Source organism: Falco biarmicus, chromosome 10 (genome assembly GCF_023638135.1).
Source record: "Falco biarmicus isolate bFalBia1 chromosome 10, bFalBia1.pri, whole genome shotgun sequence".
NCBI lineage: Eukaryota > Metazoa > Chordata > Aves > Falconiformes > Falconidae > Falco > Falco biarmicus.
Window position 1 is genome coordinate 444,559 of NC_079297.1, and position 21,472 is coordinate 466,030.

The following is a 21,472-nucleotide window of genomic DNA, read 5'->3' on the forward strand; positions in this document are numbered from 1 at the left end:
GGTAACTTCAAGTCCTGAATTCCATACTAACAGATTAGCACATAATGTAGTAGCAATGTCAAAATTGCATTAGGATACACTATTCAAGGCCTTTCGCTGTTCTGGCAGTGCATCTCAGTTCTGACCCACAGCATTGCTGCTGTTCTTTTCCAGGACTCCTCAGCTTGATTCATGGTGATCATCATAGTCAGCAGGCTTAAAATGGAAGCTTCTCAAACAATTGGTAGCTTTTGCTCAGTACAGCTACAATGGGTTGAAAATAGGATGTTGCCATGTAAGCTTGCCATTTTTATTGGGATTTGCAACTGCTTAGAGGTTAGATGGTAAGCAGGATTCATAGGTTCCAGGAGTGCAGCCACCAAAATTGGCAGAACTGTGTGGCTCATAAAATTTACAACCACGTTTTTAATAGAAGTGTATTAGTTTAAAGTCATTTTGAGTGTTTTTTTTTAAGGATGCCTCTCACTAATAGATCAGTGTACTTCTGGTGGTGAGGGGGGAGGGACCATTTTCTATCTATTACAATAAAGTGTTGTCTAATGGTACTATGCCTTGAATGTAAAACACTGTCCTTTTTTTGTCAGACTTTTGTACCAGAACCCCGACCACCTCCTAAAAATGATGTTGGATTGAAATATAATGTGAAGCACCGCCCTTTTCCTGAAGAAGTAGACAAGATCCCATTTGTGAAAGCTGACTTGAGCATTCCTGACTTACATGAAATTGTGAATGAGGAAGTAAGTAACTCCTAGTCTCTGATTTAAATTTTTTCTTGGGTTTTTGTCTGTTCAAGAATCGTACACTAATGTATTACTGTAAGCTTGACTAACTTCATGTTAATGGAATAATAACCTCTGCGAACTAATGAAATTTGTGCACTGCTCCAGGAAGACAGCCATTCCTTGGATGTGTTTTTTGGGAGGCACTGTTCAACATGTTTTGTTACAGGTCTTAATGTCCTGGTACTGCTAGGAAGCAATGACTTATATTTTGTTGCTGCTTCTAGAAAAACAAAAAGAGCTTTTTTTTGAGACCTCCTGCGGAGGGAGGGGGGTGCATGTTTCTAATATTTTCAAGTTTTCACAGTGCCAAATGTGTTCTAGTTTCTGTTCAGTTAAAAGGGAGAAGCTGTAGTTGATACCTCAATTTGTAACAGCTCTCCTATCCAAAGAGGGTGTTTACATTTTCACTTTGTAACATTGTAAGGTCTTGTTGATAGTGCTTTAGTAAAGGTCTTGGTGGTGGAGTGCAGCTGCTGCTGTACCTGTGACTTACAGTTTTCCAGATGATGGAGCCATTTTCTTGGTGGATATTAGTGATCTTAGTGGAATCAGCATTTCACACAATGTTTTTCAGCTTGAAGAGCGACATGAGAAGCTCAGGAATGGCATGGCCCAGCAGATTATTTTTGAGACTTCCATAGATCAGAAAAGTGAAGAGGAGTGGCGGAAGAAGAGCTTTCCCGATCCGATCACGGAGTGTAAGCCCCCACCACCGGCACAGGAGTTCCAGACAGCACGCCTGTTCCTCTCTCACTTCGGGTTTCTCTCACTAGAGGCACTGAAGGTGACTTGCTACTTCTTAGTGTTGTGCAAATGCCCTCAGTACCCATATGGTCTGGCTTGGTAAAGGAAGAAAACTTTTAAGTTTTGTTAGTGGAAGATCTTCTGTATAATTCCACCTACTGTTAACTACTGTCAAGATGTAATCTAATCAGATAGAGTAATGGATTCCAGTGTTCTAGGATTGAGAGCCGGATTGTGAAAGGCCATGCCTCAAGTTGAACATGCTCTGAATAAGTGGCTGTGTCTTTATTTTTGCAGTGGGTACATAAGCTATCACATTCATGTGTTCATACTTGAAATCATTCCCTCAGCTTGAATTGGGTTTTGGAGTGGTGCTTTAAGAGTTTCTGAAATAAGATTGCCTTATTAGCTGTGCTCCAGAGGTGACTCTGCTAAAGGGGTTTGATCACACATAAATGCTGGGAGTACCTATAGATTGTAAAGCTTTCTTTTTAAAATTAAAATAATAATAGTTTATAGAGATGATCCATATTCTGAATTTGAAATTCTGCGTCTTGCCTGTGGATGCTCACTTGTTGCATTTCCTTCCAGAAAGCTGTCAACAAAAGTAGACGGTGGAGCTTTTGTGAAACTGTCTCAAAGTGCTTAGTATTTTATATATTACTGGTATATAAGTTAATAAATATCAGTCACATGTAGTTTCATATTTTTGTGATATTTTCACAAATTTCACATGGGATATTTTGGAAGCATCTGCTGCTTTTGTTGTGGTAGCTAGCACTCTTTCAGCAAAATGTTATGTCTTGCTGGCAAAATAACAGTTTTATTTAATGAGGAGAATAGAATGGAACAAATTGTCTAACTGTTATGCTTGCTGTTACTCATTTACAGTAACAGCATTATATCAGAAATTTGTGTGTGATTTTCCTCTTAGGAGAAAAGAGAAATTGTCTTTTTACATTTTAATGGACTATTATTGAAGCCATAAAGACCTTTGCAATTAGGAAAGTGTTTTTTTAAGCTGTTGAACTCTGTGTATTGGATAGGAACCTGCTAACAGTCGTCTACCTCCTCACCTGATTGCACTTGACTCTGCTCTTCCTGGTTTTTTTGATGACCTTGGCTACTTGGACTTACTACCATGTCGTCCTTTTGATACTGTTTTCATTTTCTACATGAAGGCAGGCCAGAAAACAAGCCAGGAGGTAAGTGAAAGTGTAGAGTGCCAACTAGCCTATATTGTCTTGTTTCTAGTACTCCTCAAGTGAATGAAGCATCACAGCTAGTGACTAGAGCAGAGTATCAGAACCAGGGCTTCTGGGCTTTGTGTTTGTTTACAGTGTGAACTATAACAAGTCACTGTGTACTCTTTTCATCTGTAGGTTGAAGTATATTACCCGCGTTTAGGGCTATTGTAACATTTTTTTTGTATATAACTATTTTTATACATGTTATCTGTTCTGTCCTTCTTGTCCTTATTTGTGGAGTTCAAAGATTTGTATTAGAAATTCATTTCAGATTTGTTGGCTCCACTTTCAGGGAAGGTTGCAGTTTGTTCCAGCAGTGTGCAATGTCCAGGTAGTTTGGTTTGATTTTAAAGTTAAACACATGTTAAAGGAATGGAAAACTTTTGCAAGTAAGAAAGTATTATTGCTTTGTAAGTCTTTACTATTTACATTCAAATGCAATTAGGTTAATCAGGTTAATTTGTGCAAATCTAAATCATGACTTCTTTAGACTGTGACCTAGAAACTCACTAAGGCAGCTTATGGGCTCATTAGATAAAGTTGTTTCTACAGTACCTCTTCCTCATTCCATGCGTAATTGTCGTAGTAGAGAGTAGAAGTGTAGCTTCCATAATAAATTATTGTGCCATCTCTTCACATTACTGTGAATGTACTGTTGACAGTACACTGTAGCGCCTTCTGCTTCTGTGTGGAACACACTAATTTTTGAAACCAGGTTCGTGCTGCTTTTGAATTTTCGAGTTGAAGTTCAGAGTAGCCAGTACACAGTCTTTCCATCTCCAAAGGCAGCTATGAAATAACATATACAAGGTTTGCCTTCCAGCTGAAATGTGCTCTTGCTGAACTAGTGAAATGCTTTTTTTCCCCCATCTGATGCTTATATGCTCTTACAAATTTAGACAGATGAGATTACTTAGTCCTGCAGAACTTTCTCACCTTTGGGAACCCAATTAGCATGAGTTTTGCCATGAAGATTTAGGAAAATCTTATATTTGGGAGATTCTGGACATCTTTAGATGCAGTACAAAGATGGCAGTTCTGCTTGAAGATACCCAGACATCTTGCTGTGATTCCTAAATCTTTCAGGTTGTGCGAAGTTGCAGTGGCAGACAAGTTTACTGGTCTCTACTGGACCTGAGCTGAGTGAGACACTGATACTGCTGCCATCTTTGAAAAGACCTGTAACTTATTTCTGTCCCATTTTGTTTTCAATATTGACAATTAAGAGAGTAGGACAGCAAAGCCAAGTTGTGACACAGTTTCTGCTTTGAGCAGGGCTGGCTGCCTGGTCCTACTCAGCCGTCCCTGTGTGTGTGATTTCACACCACCTCAGCTCAGAACCTCATTCTGTTCTGAGAGGTGACCCACTGTCCTTTCACAAGGAGTAGTGTCAGCTGTGTTTTATCTGATGCTGTACAGCCCAGAATAGTGGTATCTAGCCTGCTGGTATTGCATTAGGCCCAAATTTTTTTCTGTGGTGGTAGGCTTTTACAGTTGAGAAGGGTCTCATGGCATTTATTTATATGGGGTAATGAAACTGCCCACACACTTTGTACTTCACTTCATTAAATGTCCTTTGAAAATACCGTTTTGCCCTTTACTATAAATTCTTTTTTTTAATGGGCTCAGATATAAAACCATATACTTGTATAAAGCATGAGCTTGCCTATTTTCTGAAATTGTCTTCTAAACTGCACTTAATCTGTATTCATTCTGAAGCACAGCTATAACTTCAGTGTGCTCAGTAATGAGATTAACATTAATATTTCAATGCAGTGGATCTAATCACTGCTGAATATTATACAAGGCATTAGGATGGGATGCCAGGACCATCTGGAAGCCTTCCTTCTAGTGCCTGTCCCTGTCCCTGCAGTTTCTGCTCTGCTGGAGCCCGTGTCTCAGCATTACTGCCCCTGCAGAAACCAAAATCAAAGATGCTCCTACCACAGAACAAATTCTCACGTGGCCCAGAAAGGATGGATACATTGCACAGTGTTGTCTGTTCCACAGATCCCAATGGTTCTGGTAGACCAAATCACAAATCATCTGTGTTACCCTGCATACTGTTTGGTGAAGGTCTCCACTTTCACTTGGTCACAATGGGATGAAAATTGCCTTTGGATGTGGAAACATCCCAGATCTTTATAATAAGTAGGATTAAAGTTTCAAGTGAACAGTACAGTGTGACATTTGATTAAAGTGCATGCTTAATTCTGCTGAAAATTGTTCTGCAAAATCTGTTTCATAATTCAATGCACCACAAGACCTGCAGTCTAAATTGCTGCATGTCATGTACAAGTGAGTAGTGATAAAACACCTTTTTCCTAAAATGTAGTAGTGAAAACTGTACAGAAAATTCTCATGTTACATTTGGTGCTAATCTAGTTCCTGTGTTGAACAGTTCTGTGGTTTACGCCTGATGAGTATATAATCTCAAAATTGTCATTTCTAGCAGTTTGATTAACTGTTTTACAGGCTTTGGCAATGATGGCAGAAAGACAAATTGATTGATTAAGACATTCCCAAGCAATGGGAGGATGCTGGGCAGCAGGGAGTAGTGTCCTTGTAGAAAGTCTGGGGTTCCAGGCTTGTTGAATAGCTCTATTTAGGCTAAACCACATTGGTGACACAAAATTTTAGTTAAAAAAAGTGGGGAGGGGGAGAGTTGCTTCCCAGAGTCTCCTGTACCTACCATGGTGCTACTGGCTGTTTCAGATCCTGAAGAACATGGAGTCTTCCAGAGTTGTCCAGCCACACTTCCTAGAGTTCTTGCTGTCTCTTGGCTGGTCCGTTGATGTGGGGAAGCACCCTGGGTGGACCGGCCATGTCTCAACAAGCTGGTTGATCAATAGCTGCAGTGACGAAGAGGGATCTGAACAAGGTAAGACATAGTTAATGGTGTAATATTAAATTAAAATGTTCAGGCTCCTTTAGGAGACAATCAATTTAAAATTTCTTGCTCCTGGATACCTATCTGAGCACTTGTATATTTTTGTCAGATAAATACTGATGTTTACTAGATAGGAATGTGTAAATATTAGATTAAGCTTCAAGGCAAAGTGAGCAAAACTATTGTTTGTACATTGTTGGGAGGAAGTAGCTTCAGCAAGAAATACCTCTGTGCTATGTTTTTAGCAGACTTGATGAGTCTTTAATGTATTATCGAAAACCAGTATTCAGGTGAAATTCAGTATGGATTGCTGCATATTGGCCAATAGACTTGAAACACTGCAATTTTTAGTGTTCTATAAGTAGATTAAAATGAGGTGGTGACTAATAAGTTACCCTTGTAATAATGCTTAGTCAGAAGTAATGAAGAACAAGCTGTTGTTTGTAGGTCACAGTGGTTGGAGCTCACACACAGCTCCTCTGTCCTGCTTAATTTACTGTGCTTTTTTCCACTAGAGCAACTCCTCTGGACTTGTCGTGTACCACCCTTTCCCCATTCTGTCAACCAAAATGATCCTCAGGGTGGTGAACTGGAGGTTGGGTTAGTTTCTACCTTGAACAACTTGATCAAATTACGTGGGTTTCTGATAATGTCTGGGTTGGTTTCTATATGGTTCATGGTCACTACTCCAAGGGTCAGGCCTTTTCTGATGATTTTCAGAGCCTCAGCTTTCTGCTGTGGGCCACACAAAGGCATTGAATAGGCTGGTCCAGCTTGTTCAGCGTCTTTGATCTGGCATTTACATCAGGTACAACACCATTACACCATTACTGCTGCGCTTGCTTAAGCAGTGCTCTTGATCTGCTTTCCATTCCTGTGCCTTAGAAATGCTCTTCACTTATAACTACAGCCAGCCTAAAGGCTTCTCCATTTTGTAGAATAAAACTATAAATGATGGAAAGCTTGAAATGCTGGGGAGATGTTAAGAGAACAGAAGTATGGCTTTCTGTGAACAAGCTGAGAGAGCTTACAAAATGCCCAGGTCTTGGTCTGATTTTCCTTTGAGAACAGGGTCAGACTGTGCTTTACTGAAGCCAGAGCCCTCTCCCTTCCCTTTGCAGCTGGCTTTGTGTGGCTGAACAGAAGGCGGTGCCCTGAATTAGTGAGGTAGCCATGTTTTGATTAAGGTTTTTTAACTTGGATTTTTTCAGCCATTTGGATTAGATCAGACCACAAAATAGTGAACTAATTCAACAAATTGGGGTGAAAAAGGAACAGAAAAAACATTCAGAGAATGAGACTGAGAGCTACTTCTGATCTGGTTCTGCTGTTGGAAAAATCCATGAGTGGAGTCATACCTTTAGCAAACAATGGCTAAAAAAACTGAAACGGTAGATTTAAAGTAGACTTGTGAGGATTGCTTGATTTATTTTCTCCTCCAATTTTTGCTGTGACTAAAGCTCTTTAAGTTGTTAAATGTATTTTCTCTCTGTGGATGGCTCTGATGCTTAAACACCCATTCCGGAGTCTAGCATCCTGGCTTGTATCCACAACAGTGTGGCCATCAGGACCCAGGCAGTGACCGTCCCCCCTGTACTTGGCACTAGGGAGGCTACACATTGAATCCTGTGTGCAGTCTTGGGCACCTCACTCCAAGAAAGATTTTGAGGTGCTGGAGCCTGTCTGAAGAAGAGCAATGAAGCTGGTGAAGAGTCTAGGGAACAAGTCTGGCAAGGAGCCCTTGAGGGAGCTGGGGATGCTCAGCCTGGAGAGGAGGGGGCTCAGGGGAGACCTTCTTGCTCCCTGCAGCTGCCTGAAAGGAGGGTGTAGCAAGGTGGGGGTCCATCTCTTCTAGATAACAAGCAATAGGATGAGAGAAAACTGCATCAATGTACCAGGGGAAATGTAGATGGAATGTTAGGAAAAATTTCACCGAAAGGTTTGTTAAGCATTAGAACAAGCTGCCCAGGGAAGCAATTGAGTCACCCTCCCTGGAGGTATTTAATAGACATATAGACACAGTGCTTAGGGACACGGTTTAGTGGTGGGCCTTGGTTTACGGTTGGACTCAATGATCTTAAGGGTCTTTTCCAACCTAATGTGATTCTAGTATAACTTCCAGTGAGAAGTGTTTAAAATAGATTCACAGGCATATGCTTTGGGTTTGTTTCCCTGCACACCCCCAATAGCAAAGAAGTCCTTAAACACTTGGGTTCAGGTTGTGGTGCTGCTCCTCGAGAGCTATGGACTGGAGATGTAGTGACACTTCCCTGATGGCAAAGCATGGCTCAGAGGCTCCCGTGTGCCTCTGGCCACCTCTCTGTCAATGTGCTGAATTTCACTGCCCTGTTAGTTTCACTGAGGCAGCTGTCCTGGGAACTCATCTGTAAACTGGACCAGAGACATAATTCAGCTGAAAGTCCTTGCTCATGCTTCTGGAGCTGACGTGTGGAAGGAAAAGGTGGGGGAAGTTCTCTCTGTACTGTGAAGGCCTGATGTGCTGGCCAAGCTGTAATGGGGGCTGAGAACAACGAGCTTTCTTGTATTTGGTTTGGTTTAAAAGAGCATTTTTCTGTCTCTCCTTGGCAGAAGAGAAGACACAGAGGACAGTGTAGAAACTGGCTTGAATTCTAGAATAGTATCAGACTGAAGTTATAAATGTTGAAATCCTTTGGAAATGTAATGACTGAAGGAATTATGTCTGTTTAGAGGGAACAGTTAGAAAGAACTACTAGATGAATTCTTGTGGTAGACATGCTTACTACACTACTCAATCTGAGGGAAATGGAGTATGCAGTACAATGGAAATATGTTCAAAATAGATCCTGTTCCAACTCCAAATGCCTTTTCCTTCGAGGTAACAAAAAATTTATCTGGGAATTGTTGTTAGCCATGAGATTTGACTGTGAAATCTTCTCATTTTAAAATGAGATTTGTGTGATTTCTTCTCACTGATTGCACCTTGCATTTGAAGGCCTTTTCCTGAGGCAGCGTATGAAGAAGTAGAGCTCCCTTTTGACTAAACTTTACTTTTATGTCCATTCCAGATGATCTAATTATTTCAGAAGATGTTGGGGCAAGTATCTTCAATGGACAGAAGAAGGTGCTGTATTATGCAGATGCCCTGACAGAAATAGCTTTTGTTGTCCCATCACCAGTGGAGTCCCTAAGTAAGATCACTTTGTATATGCTGTTTACAAAACCCAAAACAACATTTTTTGTTAGCTTTTTCAGAAGCAGAAGCTAAATAAGCAAACTAGTAGTGTGTCTAGCAAGATCCCCGTCAGAAGGCTCCTGATGTTTAAATTACAGCATCCTAATCCTTAGACTCCTTCCTAAGGTGGTAGCTGCTCCATGCGCCTTTTTCTCAGCCGAAGTCTTAATATATGTTCAGATTTGCACAGCAGTGGTGGTGTTGGGTCCAACCTGATGATTAACCACATGCTGGGTGCATTAACTGGTGATGCTTCCTGCCCCTGGCTCCTGTCTTGATGGCATGCTCCTGCAGCACATGGCAGAGCATGTGCACATCTGCTGTGTAGGTGTGCAACACTTTTCAAGACATCTTTTACACACTAAAACCAGTGTGCAAAAGTTCCCTAGAATAACAGGACTGTGAGGAAATGATAGCTATAGGAAAGAGGAGACTGTATTCTGTAGGAAATGGATGGGACACTTCCAGATCCTTAAGGAGTGTTTTAATTGCAGTCTGTTTCTGAAATAACTGGCAGTTGTCCACTCTTGAATCCTCTTCCTGCTTTTGAGTGCTGTATTGACTTGACTGTAAATCCTTATGTTTAATTTCAAGAACCTTACAGTGTTTTTTAGTTTCAAAACCTTACATGTGATGACAGCTTAAGTTTTTTGGCAGAAGAAAAGACAAACCCCACCTTTCTTCTGTTTTACAGCTGATTCACTGGAAAGCAGTGTATCTGACCAAGAAAGTGACTCCAACATGGACCTGCTGCCAGGAATATTGAAGCAGCAGTCCCTGACACTTGAGCTCTTCCCCAATCATACAGACAATCTTAATGTCTCCCAGCGGGTAAGGCAAAACTTGCATTGAATAATGGCTTCCCACCCCCAAAGAAGCACACTGGCTATGCTACAGTGTTTTTTTGATAGTATATAATCTGGTTTCCTAGCATTTGGAGATACTTGTTCTTAGCTATTAATCTTTTTAACATCTGCTTTGGTCCTGCCAGAATTTGCATCTGCAGTAGGAGATTGCAAGATTACATTAATTAAATACAAAACTTAAACATGCGAGGTAGTTATACTCTGCATACTGAAATCTTGAAATGCATGCAGCAAAAAGTATACACAGTATATACAAAGCAATACAGACCTGAATCCATGCTTGGAAATGTAGGGTGGATAGACATGAACACTTTTCATACCTACCCAGTTTAAAATAGTATGTGTCAATTGTGTCTGAAGTATCAGATGTGAAGTTGTTTTGTATGGTAGCAAAGCAGAAAATCATTAAGTGCTGTAACTTTAGTGAAGGATTTACAACTGCTTATTTCTTGATAGAATTCACTTCCAAATGTGTATTTAGTTTACTGATTTAGGATCTTTGGGAACATTAAGAAAAACTAATCAGGCTTTTTAAGACTGGATATATTAATTTATGTTTACTGTAAATATTGTGGAGATCCAGATTACTGTTTCTCAGTGGGTAGTTCCACCACAGCTGCCCCATCCCAATAGCTGGCAGAGCTTGTACCTGTCTGAGATCTGAAAGACTAAGGAGCAACCTGGAAGTGTTTGTTGGATGCGTTACTGGACTTGTGATGTTTGCAAACGCTGCTCTTCCTTTGTGTTCAAAACAGCTCAGTCCTACTTCCAGATCCAAGAGGATGCCTCAGGGCCGGACTATTCCACCGATGGGACCTGAAACCAAAGTGTATGTGGTCTGGGTAGAACGTTATGATGATATAGGTGCGTAGATTATTTTTTTTTTTATTGTTCGCTGAAGGAACAGCAGGGCAGGAACCAGAGAACAAACTGTTCCATTCCTTTCTAGAATGCTGAATCCTTATTGATGTCTGTAACTGACACTATTAAGATTCTAAAACAGTTCTTAATATTTGAGTGGTGGTCCTTGGGGTGTACGTGAATCAGTGGCATATAGGACTGGAGATTTTTAGCTCTGGCAGTACATGTGAAATGCCATCATGCACCACCTTCTTAAGGTTAACACACAAGGCAAGTGTGCATCCCTGTTTTTGAGTTCCCTTCAGCTGCTGTCTCCTCAGAGTGGATCTGTTGTTCTTCCTTTACAAAATAAACACAAACAAACCAACCTACGACACCTGCTGCTTCTGTGCTGAAGGCATCATTATCCTTCTTGGTTTGATGGTACCTTTTGAAACTGTTGTGTTCTGTCTTGCAGAAGGGCTTGTTTATTCTGTGCTCGGGGTGTCTTGTTTCATGCTACGCAGTCCAGTTTCCTTTCTGCACCTTTGTTTCGGCAGCATCCTGCTCCTCGTGCAATTTAATGTTTCTTAGTTTAGCATTTCCTCTCTGCAGCATCATTTCCTTTTTCAGACATTGGCCCAGAGGGTGTTTCCCTTACCTCCAGGAGTCACTTAGCCAGTTCAGTTCCCAAACTGGTGTCCCTGACCCACTTCTTTCTTGGGATGGCAGCTAAAGCCAGCTCACTGCAGAGGCAGCAGTTGCTGTACACGAGCACGTTTCTGCTTGGCTGCTTCTTTCAGCAGCCGTGCAGATCTTCCAAACCTCTGGGCCTGAAGCTGTAGAAATGAGTTTGTGAGCCTCAGTAAGCATGGCAGCTGGGTTTGTCAGGGGCGCTCCTGAAAGTGGCTCCTAGCCCAGAGGCTTTGACTTACATTCCTTATGTTCTTGGGTTTTGCCTTATGCTTCTGGTACACCTTCAAATCTGGACAGTGGAAAAACTATCACTGCAGTCTAGGCTGTCACCCCTGTGCCAATTGCCTGCCCCCTTGCTCCATCTCAGTGTACTTCCATGGCCACCCATGCTCTCCCTCTGCTAGCTCCAGCTTTTGTGTAGTACTCTTAGCATCCCAGCTCTGATGGCAAAAGGTGGTTTGGGGCCTTACACTCTTTCTTCTAGAAGAGGCACTGTCCTGTTGTCTGAGCAGTAGTTTTGTGAATGACTCTCAACCTCTCTCAGTTCCTGCCCGTGAACCAAGGTAATGGAAAAAGCCACATCCCCTTCCAGAGATCCAAGTTCTTACTTCCTCCTCCTGCACCTTCATGATCCAGTCGCTTGTTACCAAGCGCGTGGCAGTAGAGTTGTGGGTTATGGTGAAGATCTACAGAGCTTGGATTTGATGAACATGCTGTATTTGTTGGAGCAGGGCTCCAGGGAGCTGTAGATGTGAGTGGTAGTATTGTTTGAAATACCCAGCACTGTTCTTGAGGCTGATTACTTGTGGAAGGTGAAGATGCTGTTGAATAATGATTTGAAAGCTTTTAATGATTATGTACTTCACCACCTTCTGGCTTTTGCTGTTCCTTTGGAGACTTTTTTTCCTTTGAGATTGAGAGAGTTGAGGGTCTGGGACCTGTTACGTAGTCTGTTGGGCACAGGATGGCTGAGGTGTGTCTGTACACTCCAGGAATGCTTAAGCTTATAAACAAAGACTGCATCACTAGCAGTGCGAGAACATTCCTTGTATTGGTGCTTGAGGACTGCAGGTTTTGACTGATGATAAATAATATTTCTTTGTGCAAAAACAAAACAACAAAAAAAAACCCTCAAAATTGGGGTAGATAAACCTTATTCAGTGCACCCTGTTCTTGCAGAAAACTTCCCCCTCCCTGATCTGGTGTCTGAGACCAGCACTGGTGTGGAAACTATGGCCAATAGTAGCACTTCCCTGAGGTAAGACTGCTCTTACTTTCATGATTTTTCTTGATTCTTGTGAACAACATTTCAGGCTGCACTTCAGAGGAAGTCATGACTGAGATATTTGCCTTCTTCAGCTTTCACAGGCAACGCTGAAAACACTAGGCAGTCATGTTAAAAAAAGATAGATGAGTTTCCTCAGTGAATTATTTTGTTGAAAAAATGAAAGAGCTTTTCATATCACTGCAGTTTAAATGTAAAATAAGGAACAGAAAATGTGTAGGTTTTATCTTTAAAAGTCTGTGAGTCTGTGATTAGCCTCCCTCCTGATTTACTCCCCTGTGAAGCAGTGAAGGCTCACAACATGTATGCAGCATTAAAGCCCTGTCTGCAGAACTCTCACATTCTGTGGGGACAATCATAGAAACAGTACAGTTGATACAATCCTCCTAAAATCCAGAGGATGCACACAGAAGTCCTGCTGGTTTAGCCACAAGACCTTTTGTAACATTCTTTTAACACTTGAAGTGGTTACTTTTTAATTTATAGATTAATTAAAACAGTGCTATAAAACTGATTTAACAGTTGCAGTTTTTCCCTTAAGATCTGCCATTCCTGAGAAGGAAGTTCCTGTGATCTTCATCCATCCTTTAAACACTGGCTTATTCAGGATAAAACTACAAGGAGCAACTGGGAAATTCAACATGGTTATCCCATTAGTGGATGGAATGATAGTCAGTAGGAGAGCTCTTGGTAAGCTGAAGACTTCTAAGAACACTCATGTCTTGATCTTTTTGTTTTCCATAATAATAATATATCTGCAAAATAAATGGTCTGCAATCTTTCATTGGAAAAACTGTTAGGCATGGCAGAACACAATAAAAACATGCTTTTTTTCAAGAACAGCGGTAGCAGGAACAGCAGAGGGAGCAGGTGGTCAGCACTTGGCTGACAGCAGAGCAGGGCTCCACTGCAGTTGTAGTAGGAAAGAAGCGAAGGGTTGGAACTAGTAATGGTGGAAGGAAAAGGTAAATGCGTATTATTTAGGTAAGAGAGATCAGAAACGTGACCGTAATGTTTAGCGTTGAGAGCCAAGGTGCTAGTGCTAGTTGACTGCCAGGGGGTACTGCTGAATTTCTAGACTGTTTTAGAAGGCAGATAGTGATTAAAAGCCACAATAATTGAGGATTTTCTAATGAGTTCAACAAAAATACTTAACCTACTATGCAGGCATGTGTTAACAGGGGTCCGTGTGCGCTGTCGTGTTCCTGGATTGATTAATGGATTTGTCTTGGTATCTGTGCTACTGTAGCTTCAATAACTGGAAATCTCACTCCAGTGAGAGCAATTCACAAGACGGAGCAAAATGAATGAACAAACATTTAGGATACTTTTACATAACTGTAAAACTAATGTTGTAGGGGTCAGTTGTGGGTGACTTTCAGGTTCTGAATTTTGCATGCTTAATTCAGTGATGGGGAAATTAAAGCCAGACTGGGCCTTTAAATAATATTTCTAAATTCAACTGGTGACAATGGCTTGTACTGGAGAAGAATCAGGTGTGTGTTCTGGTTTTTTTTAGCTACATCAGGACTATTAATATAATGAAATTTGTTTCTTCAAATTTAGCAGATGTTTGTGTGCAGTCAGGAATGAAGTCCTCTAAATGAGGAAGACACTGTTTCTGCCTCTAAGAAAGTGCTTGTGAAACAGCAAAGGGGTTAATGGACACTTACTTCATTAGAGGCATCTGAATTTCATTTCAGAGTAAAATAAGATAAAGCTCACTTCCAGCTTTGACCAAACGTTACTGCTTTGGTTCCCAACCTTCCTCCTCCCTGCCATATACAGCAGTGTGAGTTACAGGGAGGTAATAACAATGGCAAAGCAGCGAGGGGAAGAGAAACCTGTTTCCAGCCACAACCCATAAAGTCTTTCCACATCGCCTGTTCCAAGGGGAAAGCTCCACAGGTCCTACTGGAAAAAAGTACTGATGGGTACTTTATTCGTCCTCAAGGCTCCCCTGGCACTACCCATCTGCATGTCCTTGTGTGGCTTGGCCTGGGGCTGTAGCACTGCAATTAGCTGCCCTGGATTCCTTCCCCTCTTGGTCCTGATAGTGCTGTTGTGGGCTGTTGCTTGGCTCTGTAAAGCAGAGAAATCTTCCTCCTCCTCCAGCCACTTTAGGGTACCACTGGCTTAGTCCGGGTTTTTTTTATTTGTTTTTCACAGTAAAATGTCCTTACAGGCCTGAGGACCATGGTTAATCTCTTATCAGCTACTCACTGAGAAAAGTTCTTGACTGGTGGTGCTGAGCATCTGCCCTGGGTTTCTAGATGGGACAGAACCCAAAATGGTTTTTAGCTGTGAAGCCAGCAAAGGCATGCAAACTTGATTTATTTAAATTTGATTCAAATGTTGTTTCTTTTTCAGGTTTTTTAGTGAGGCAGACAGTAATAAATATTTGTCGGAGAAAGAGGCTGGAAAGTGATTCATACAACCCCCCACATGTCCGCCGAAAACAGAAAATAGCAGACATTGTCAATAAATACCGGAACAGGCAGCTGGAGCCAGAATTTTATACCTCACTTTTCCAGGAGGTTGGGCTCAAGAACTGCAACCCCTAGGTCACTATCCTTCCAGGACAATTAGATCAGAGCTTGGTGGCTACAGTAATGAAAACAGTTAATAACAACAAGTTTCCTCAGCCCTCCGGAATTCAGGAAATCATATTCTAGCACAAGTCAGCAGATACCGTGTGGGAGGAATGAGAAATGAAGCCAAAACATTGCAGTTGGGATATTGACTTAAGTCACCTACCCTCAAAAGATTACTTAATTCCAGTCTTCCTGGATGCTAGCAACATAATCTCTTCACTCAGTCATCTATTGCAGACTAATTAGGAACTCTAAGTGTCTTGTTGTGTGAGAGGAAAACAATCAAAAAGCCATCTCTGCATATAAGGATGGAAAACCAAATACAAACAAACCTGCCTTCAGACATCTTGCTACACCCACATGTTAAAGGAGAAGGGAGCAGGATCTCTTCTCTAAGGAGAGAGTCTTTTTCAGAGTAGTAACTGTCCCTGCAAGACCTTAAAAGACATTTTCAGCCCCCTTCAGAGCTCAACAGAAGATCCTTCACTGCTTGTAACCAATTTGTGTACCAAAAGCAAGAGGAGGAAAATTGCTTGGAAACACTAGGTCATGAAATTCATAGCCAAGATGCTGTATTTCACAGTTCCCTCTGTGGCTGGGAGTGAGTCCATCTACTTATGAGATTTGTCACACTAACAAACAATACCTGAAATTACCTGACTCTCCAGCATAAGTTGTTACTAGACAAGAGCTCTTGGTTATATAAAAACAAGGTTATGACTTTCAGGTCTGTTGCAAAATGTCACATTTAAGTTTAGTAGCTCGATTTTATTTTTTTTTTAATGTAACTACTTAATTTATTTTGAAGTGTCTGCATCACCTACTCACTGTTTCCATAAAAAGCATCCATAAACATCACTTGCTTTCCTTCCATTGGATTGAAATCTGAGATTCTGGGGCTGCCTCCTGCCTGGTATTTATAGCATAAGCAGTTTTCGCAGCTTCTACAACACTTTTCAGAAGCTCCTGTTAAACAGACTAAAACAACTCTAAATGAAAATTCAAGAATTCTTCTTTTTCCCCCATTGACTTGCAATTCCATGAAAACCCCGCTGGAATTATAATGTAAAATTGTTTTGTATCTACTGTGCTTTCTCATGCTGAGCAGCGGTGGTTCCCTTTCACCTAGGTCAGAAGTTTTCATTTTCAGACTGTGGATTTCATGTCTTCAGGACTTGAAGGTTGTGCTGGGAAAAGATGTTTACAACTACAGATTTAATATTGTGAATATAAAAGCTGCAGTGGGCGCTGGCAGCCTTGGGAGCGTTTTCAGGCTCCCCGTGCAATCTTAACTTGTGTTGCAGTAATGAATCATCGCTGGCATTCCTGGGTAGATGCAGTTTGTGACTGCTGGCAGCAGCACGTGTCCTTTTCCTTCCAGTAAGCAGGTAGTGTATGAGTGTGAGCAGGAGTTTGGGGAGCTCCTCACATTATTCCCAAGTGTTTTTATTAGCTTTCTAATATTGCATTGCAGTAATACCTGTCATTTAGTTTTGACGTTTCAGGGTTACTTTTTGCAACAGTTCTGACCTGAAACAGTCTTAATTGTTTCATTACAACTTTTACCTGCCAAGGACCTACCCTGCTCATCTTTTCATGTGGTTTTTCACAAGAGTTACGGGAAGCACAGGCCCCTAAAAATACATGTGAAAGAACTTTCAGGATGTCAACTAAAGGGGGTTTAGGTGACAGGAGCTTGTTGCAGGGGACAGGCACTCTACTAGCCTCTCAACTCAGGAACTCTGGATTTTGATCCAGATGAATCACAAGTGGAAAAAACAAAACCACATAAAGAAAACTACTGCAGAAGGAAGCATCATGGCTGGCCCTCGCTTGCATGATGCCCAGGCTGCAAATAGAAGGAGCAGCTGCAAGGCAGCATTTGGTGTATATGGGCAGTGCTGTGAAGGGGAACTTTTACAGCTTCATTCCTTTGCCAAACTCTTGCCAGTATCAATTTAATGCAATGCGCGGGCACTAAATTTACCCACATTTTGTATGTACCTATTGGATCTAATTAATGGCCAAACACACTTTAGTCCACTGATTTAAAAGGCATGATGAATGCATGTGTAACAAATAAACATACTGAGCAATCAGATGTCTGCACATCTTCAATAACGTAACAACAAAACCCACATACCATAGCTAAGTGTATGTTACATGCAAAGTCATTGGTTTATATAGTAACGAGCTTCAAAAGAAACTTCTTTCAGGCATTTGGGTACAGTCAGTAATGTAAGGACGTGCACATTTGGGGAAACCCTGGATGTTTTCTGCTAAGTCCAAGGTAGCCAAATGGACTGCCTGAAAATTTACTTTTACAAAAGGCCTGTGCTTGGCTGAAGAATAGTCTTAGGTCTGTTTTCATGTTTATCTAAAACATGGGTATGGCACCCACTTGAGTAGTAACAACGGTGAAAGCAATGCCAGTTTTCAGGAGTCTTTAAAGAGGGTAACTTGTGTGTGCGCTGCTGCTGCTGATCCCACCACCAGGGGAGTAGGCATTTAATACGTGCTTAACTTGGTTTGTAAAACTGGCTGGTTGATCTGTTACACGCTAGTGGTATGACCTGGACATAAGTGTTGGGTTTTGCTATCTGGAAAGGTGAACCTTCAAAAGGTTGCAGTTTAGTATAAAAATGTTGCGATTACAGAAATGCATTGCCATCCCATTGGTTTGGATGCTGGTCGCGGCAGCAAGCACCCTAGGCAGACCTGTGCCAGTGGAAGGTGTCTGCAAGGAGCATCCCTCCTTCCTCTGTGTGCGGAGAGGTCTCAGACTTCATAACAAAATGTAAAACACCAATGTGGGAATAAAATCCTTGTCCTGTCAAAGTCGGTGGCCAAACTGATAGCTTTAGCTAGTCCAGGGTACAGCCTTGAGCTGCTTTTCCCCAAAAAAAGGTTAAAGAAAATGAGATGTATTTCAGTTGTGATTGCAAGAACACGTAAGTCAAGAATCCAGACTTTTTGTTTTTTCATCACAAACTGCTGTATTGAGTTTTCAACTTGATGACTTGCGTGGCTTGGGTTTGAGTTCATCAGAGGTGATGAGTATTGGCCACTTGCTTTGTGCGTAGCGTGACATTAGTGTAGACTCTGCAGGTAACGTGGCACTGCAAAAGCAGAGTTGCAAACGTTGCATAATAACTAAACTGAGACTTTCTCTTTTCATAAGACCTTTCTGTTTGGGTTCATAATTCTGCTTTAAATGATGGCATACTTTTAATGGCACAGGAAGAGCAGGGACCATTGTCACCTTATTAAACAGTGTTGAAATTACAGAAATTTTAGTACCTGAATAAAGACTCTTCTAAAGAAAAGCATTTTTCTCTAAAGGTACTTCTAAAATAGGCATTATAGCCTTACAGCAAATGAGAGATGGGAAGGATAGTAAGACATCTAGATGGATAGCAGTGTGTGCATGAGGCCATAGGGAAGAGCAGCTGCTCAACCGGCTATAAGTGCTGGATTCTCCATAGGTAACTGCATTTCTTACCCGTAAGGTTCTGCATGGCCAGAAAGACAAGAGAACTAAATTTCAATCTAACAGACAAATTTGATGTGATTTAATGATTGTGTAATTGAGTGATGTCTTGGAAAGCAAACAGACCTTTTCCATGTGGATTTTAGCAGGAGCAATTAGAAATGAGAATGCCAGATATCATGTGCTTCAAATCATATACAATTTGTATGAATTTCTGTATGTTGCCAAGACATGATCTTATTGTTCTTACTGTATTTTCTGTAAATATTCCTGGCGCTAAGTTGTAAAGTAAAAGCGAAATGTAAATATGAAGATGTGAACTATGTTCCCTTGTCTCTAGTACTTTATCTCTTATTTGTTTAGGGAAGGCACACAAAGGCTTGTTTGTATTTATGCCAATTCTTTGTCCAGGAGAAACACATCAAATATTGAATGTAACACAATTAGTCCAATAAATTTTAAAGATTCTTATCTAGTAACTTGGCAGTTGTCAATTTCTAAAATTTCAAGCAAAGACTTTGGAAAATAATCAGCCACTAGAGATGTTTCCCAGGGAAATAGACGGTGGGGGGAATGAAAACATGGAAACGCAGCTTTTAAAGGGAGACCTAATGTTCCTGCAATGCAAATGTCCACTTGCTCAAGTGCGCTGCTTCCAATCTTGGGCACGGGCTCTCTTGGCTGCGTGGCCAGCTCTGCTGGCACCCTGCGCGTGGCGCTGGGGACATCGCTGGTACGAAGCCATGCAGCTGAAATGCAGCGCAGGGATGGGGCACCCGGCATGGCCGCCCCGAGGGATGGCATGGGGTGTCTGGAGGGAACTCCCGGCAGGAATAGGGGCTGGTGGAGGTCTGAGAGCATCCTCCCAGCCCAGGGCCCTTTGGAGGAAGGGTGCTGGGGAAGGATCTGCCGCTGCTGAGCTGTTTGAAGGAGCTGGAACGCTCACCTGAGGCCCTGAGGCTGACGGTGCCTTTTCATCAGCAGAGCCTGTGTGAACAGGAGGTGGTGTGTGCGCAGGGAGGCTATGTGAGTGTGTGGTGGTGACCAGACCTCGGCTTCGAGCTAGCCCAGGAGCTCGGAGGCATCTCACATGGCTCCTCCGGTGCACGGCTTCCTCGGGGCATGAGAGCCAGGCTGGGAGCAGGACCAAGCAGCTCTTTGGGTGACCATTTTTTTATTAAAGCTCCTCTGATGCACCGAAGGTGTTTGATGCCGAGGCAATAAACAGAGTCGTGAAACTGCCATAGTGTGCCCAGGCATCATTTCTCAGGCACCACGCAAGCAATTGCTGTACAAACAAGAGCAACAAATACAGGGTGGAGGCAGGAGTGGCTGCGGTGCAGAGCAGCCCAAAGAGTCAGTCTCACGCTCCGCCACAGCCAAAAATAAGAATTAATTTCTGATTCACTGTTAATTGAGGGGAGCTGCTCCATGGTGGGGGGCACACAGCAGTCAGCAGCACCCCACAGCCATCCTGGACCCCATGTCCTGCCCAGCCCAGGTGAGCGGAGGGGCAGATGACTTGCCCCTGGCACCCTCAGTCATCCTCTTCATCAACTCAATTCCGAGAAAAATGCCAAGCAGAAGCAGGAGAAACACTGCACACTGATGCCAAATACACCCATTTTTCTCACCACAGCATGGCTAATTCTGACCACAAATGAAGGCAAGTTGCATTACAAATAATTTTCCAGGGTGAAATGTAATTTAGTTACTGCTTTAAGCTGAGAAAATACTATTTGGCTGCTGGCAGTGAGCATGCATCTGTCAGGGGCAGGGGTAAGAGGCTGAAGGTGGAGCTGAGCTAGGCTGTGACTGCTGGCATCCTCCAGCACACCGGCTTCGGTGAGGGGGTGCCAACAGGGCGTCCCCCAGGCAGTGCAGGTGCCGTGGGCATCCCTGGGCTGTGGGTGCCCCAGGGTGTTCCCTGAGGTGTTCCCAGGCCACGCAGGTGCTGATGGGGTGTCCCTGGGCTGTGCTGGTGCTGCCAGAGCATCCCTGGACCATGTCAGTGCCACTGGAGTGTCCCTGGGCCACATCAGTGCTGCCAGGATGTCCCTGGGCTATGCCAGTGAACCGGAGTGTCCACGGGCCAGACTGGCAGGGCATCCCAGGGCTGTGGGTTGGGTCATCGCCATGACAACAGGCCCCATCACAGCATCGTGGAGGAGGGCAGTGTCTTGCCACAGCAACCAGGAGCATCCCAGGGATCTCTCTCTGGCGACAGCATGGCTTTGAATGCTGCTTTGGGGGAAAACCCTCATTCCCAGCACTGTTCTAGAAGCTGGGCAGCACCTGGGGCTCAGCTGTGGCCGCGTGGAGCTGGGCAGAGGCTCACCTGGGCGCATGTGAGGTTTAAACCTGCTTTCTGCTTTCCATAAGAGTAGTGATATTTTCCCCTTTATTATATGCGCTGTGTCAAAAACACCTGCCCCGCAGACAGGGGCAAGCTCAGCCTGCAGCCCAGACAGGGGGGCAATGGGGGCGACATACCATGGCTCTGGGGCTCACACCAGGCTTTTTTACGAAGGTTTCACCGGGGAAGGCAGAGATGGGCCAGTTCATCCCAGCAGCTGAGGAAAAGGCTTGCTGGGCTGCCCCTGGAGCCGGTGCCAGCTGGACCAGAAGGGCTGCAGTGCATCGCCACCACCTTCACCAGCTCCAGGGCAAACAGGCGGCTTTTGTGGGGTGAAACCGCTCCCCGGGCACAGGGCAGAGCCCCAGCAGCAGCAGGGGTGTCCCAGAGGGGCTGGGGATATGGGGCTGGCACAGTGGTGTGACGGGCACTGGCACAAGGGCCCTCTGCTCCCCTCCCCATCGTGTC

At 43.0% G+C, this 21,472-nt stretch overlaps 1 protein-coding gene across 3 annotated transcripts in view; it reads left to right on the forward strand.

The window, feature by feature from the left end:
• Nucleotides 1–19,127, forward strand: part of RALGAPB (Ral GTPase activating protein non-catalytic subunit beta) — a 65,476-nt gene extending 46,349 nt beyond the window's left edge. For all 3 annotated transcript variants that reach the window (XM_056353604.1, XM_056353605.1, XM_056353607.1), the window contains 10 exons: nt 585–737; nt 1,357–1,566; nt 2,573–2,731; nt 5,489–5,654; nt 8,711–8,833; nt 9,572–9,708; nt 10,499–10,607; nt 12,459–12,537; nt 13,106–13,254; nt 14,935–19,127. In XM_056353604.1, coding sequence (XP_056209579.1) covers nt 585–737; nt 1,357–1,566; nt 2,573–2,731; nt 5,489–5,654; nt 8,711–8,833; nt 9,572–9,708; nt 10,499–10,607; nt 12,459–12,537; nt 13,106–13,254; nt 14,935–15,128 — 1,479 coding nt within the window. In that variant the 3' untranslated portion in view covers nt 15,129–19,127. The remainder of the gene's footprint in view (nt 1–584; nt 738–1,356; nt 1,567–2,572; nt 2,732–5,488; nt 5,655–8,710; nt 8,834–9,571; nt 9,709–10,498; nt 10,608–12,458; nt 12,538–13,105; nt 13,255–14,934) is intronic.
• Nucleotides 19,128–21,472: the final 2,345 nt, after the last annotated feature.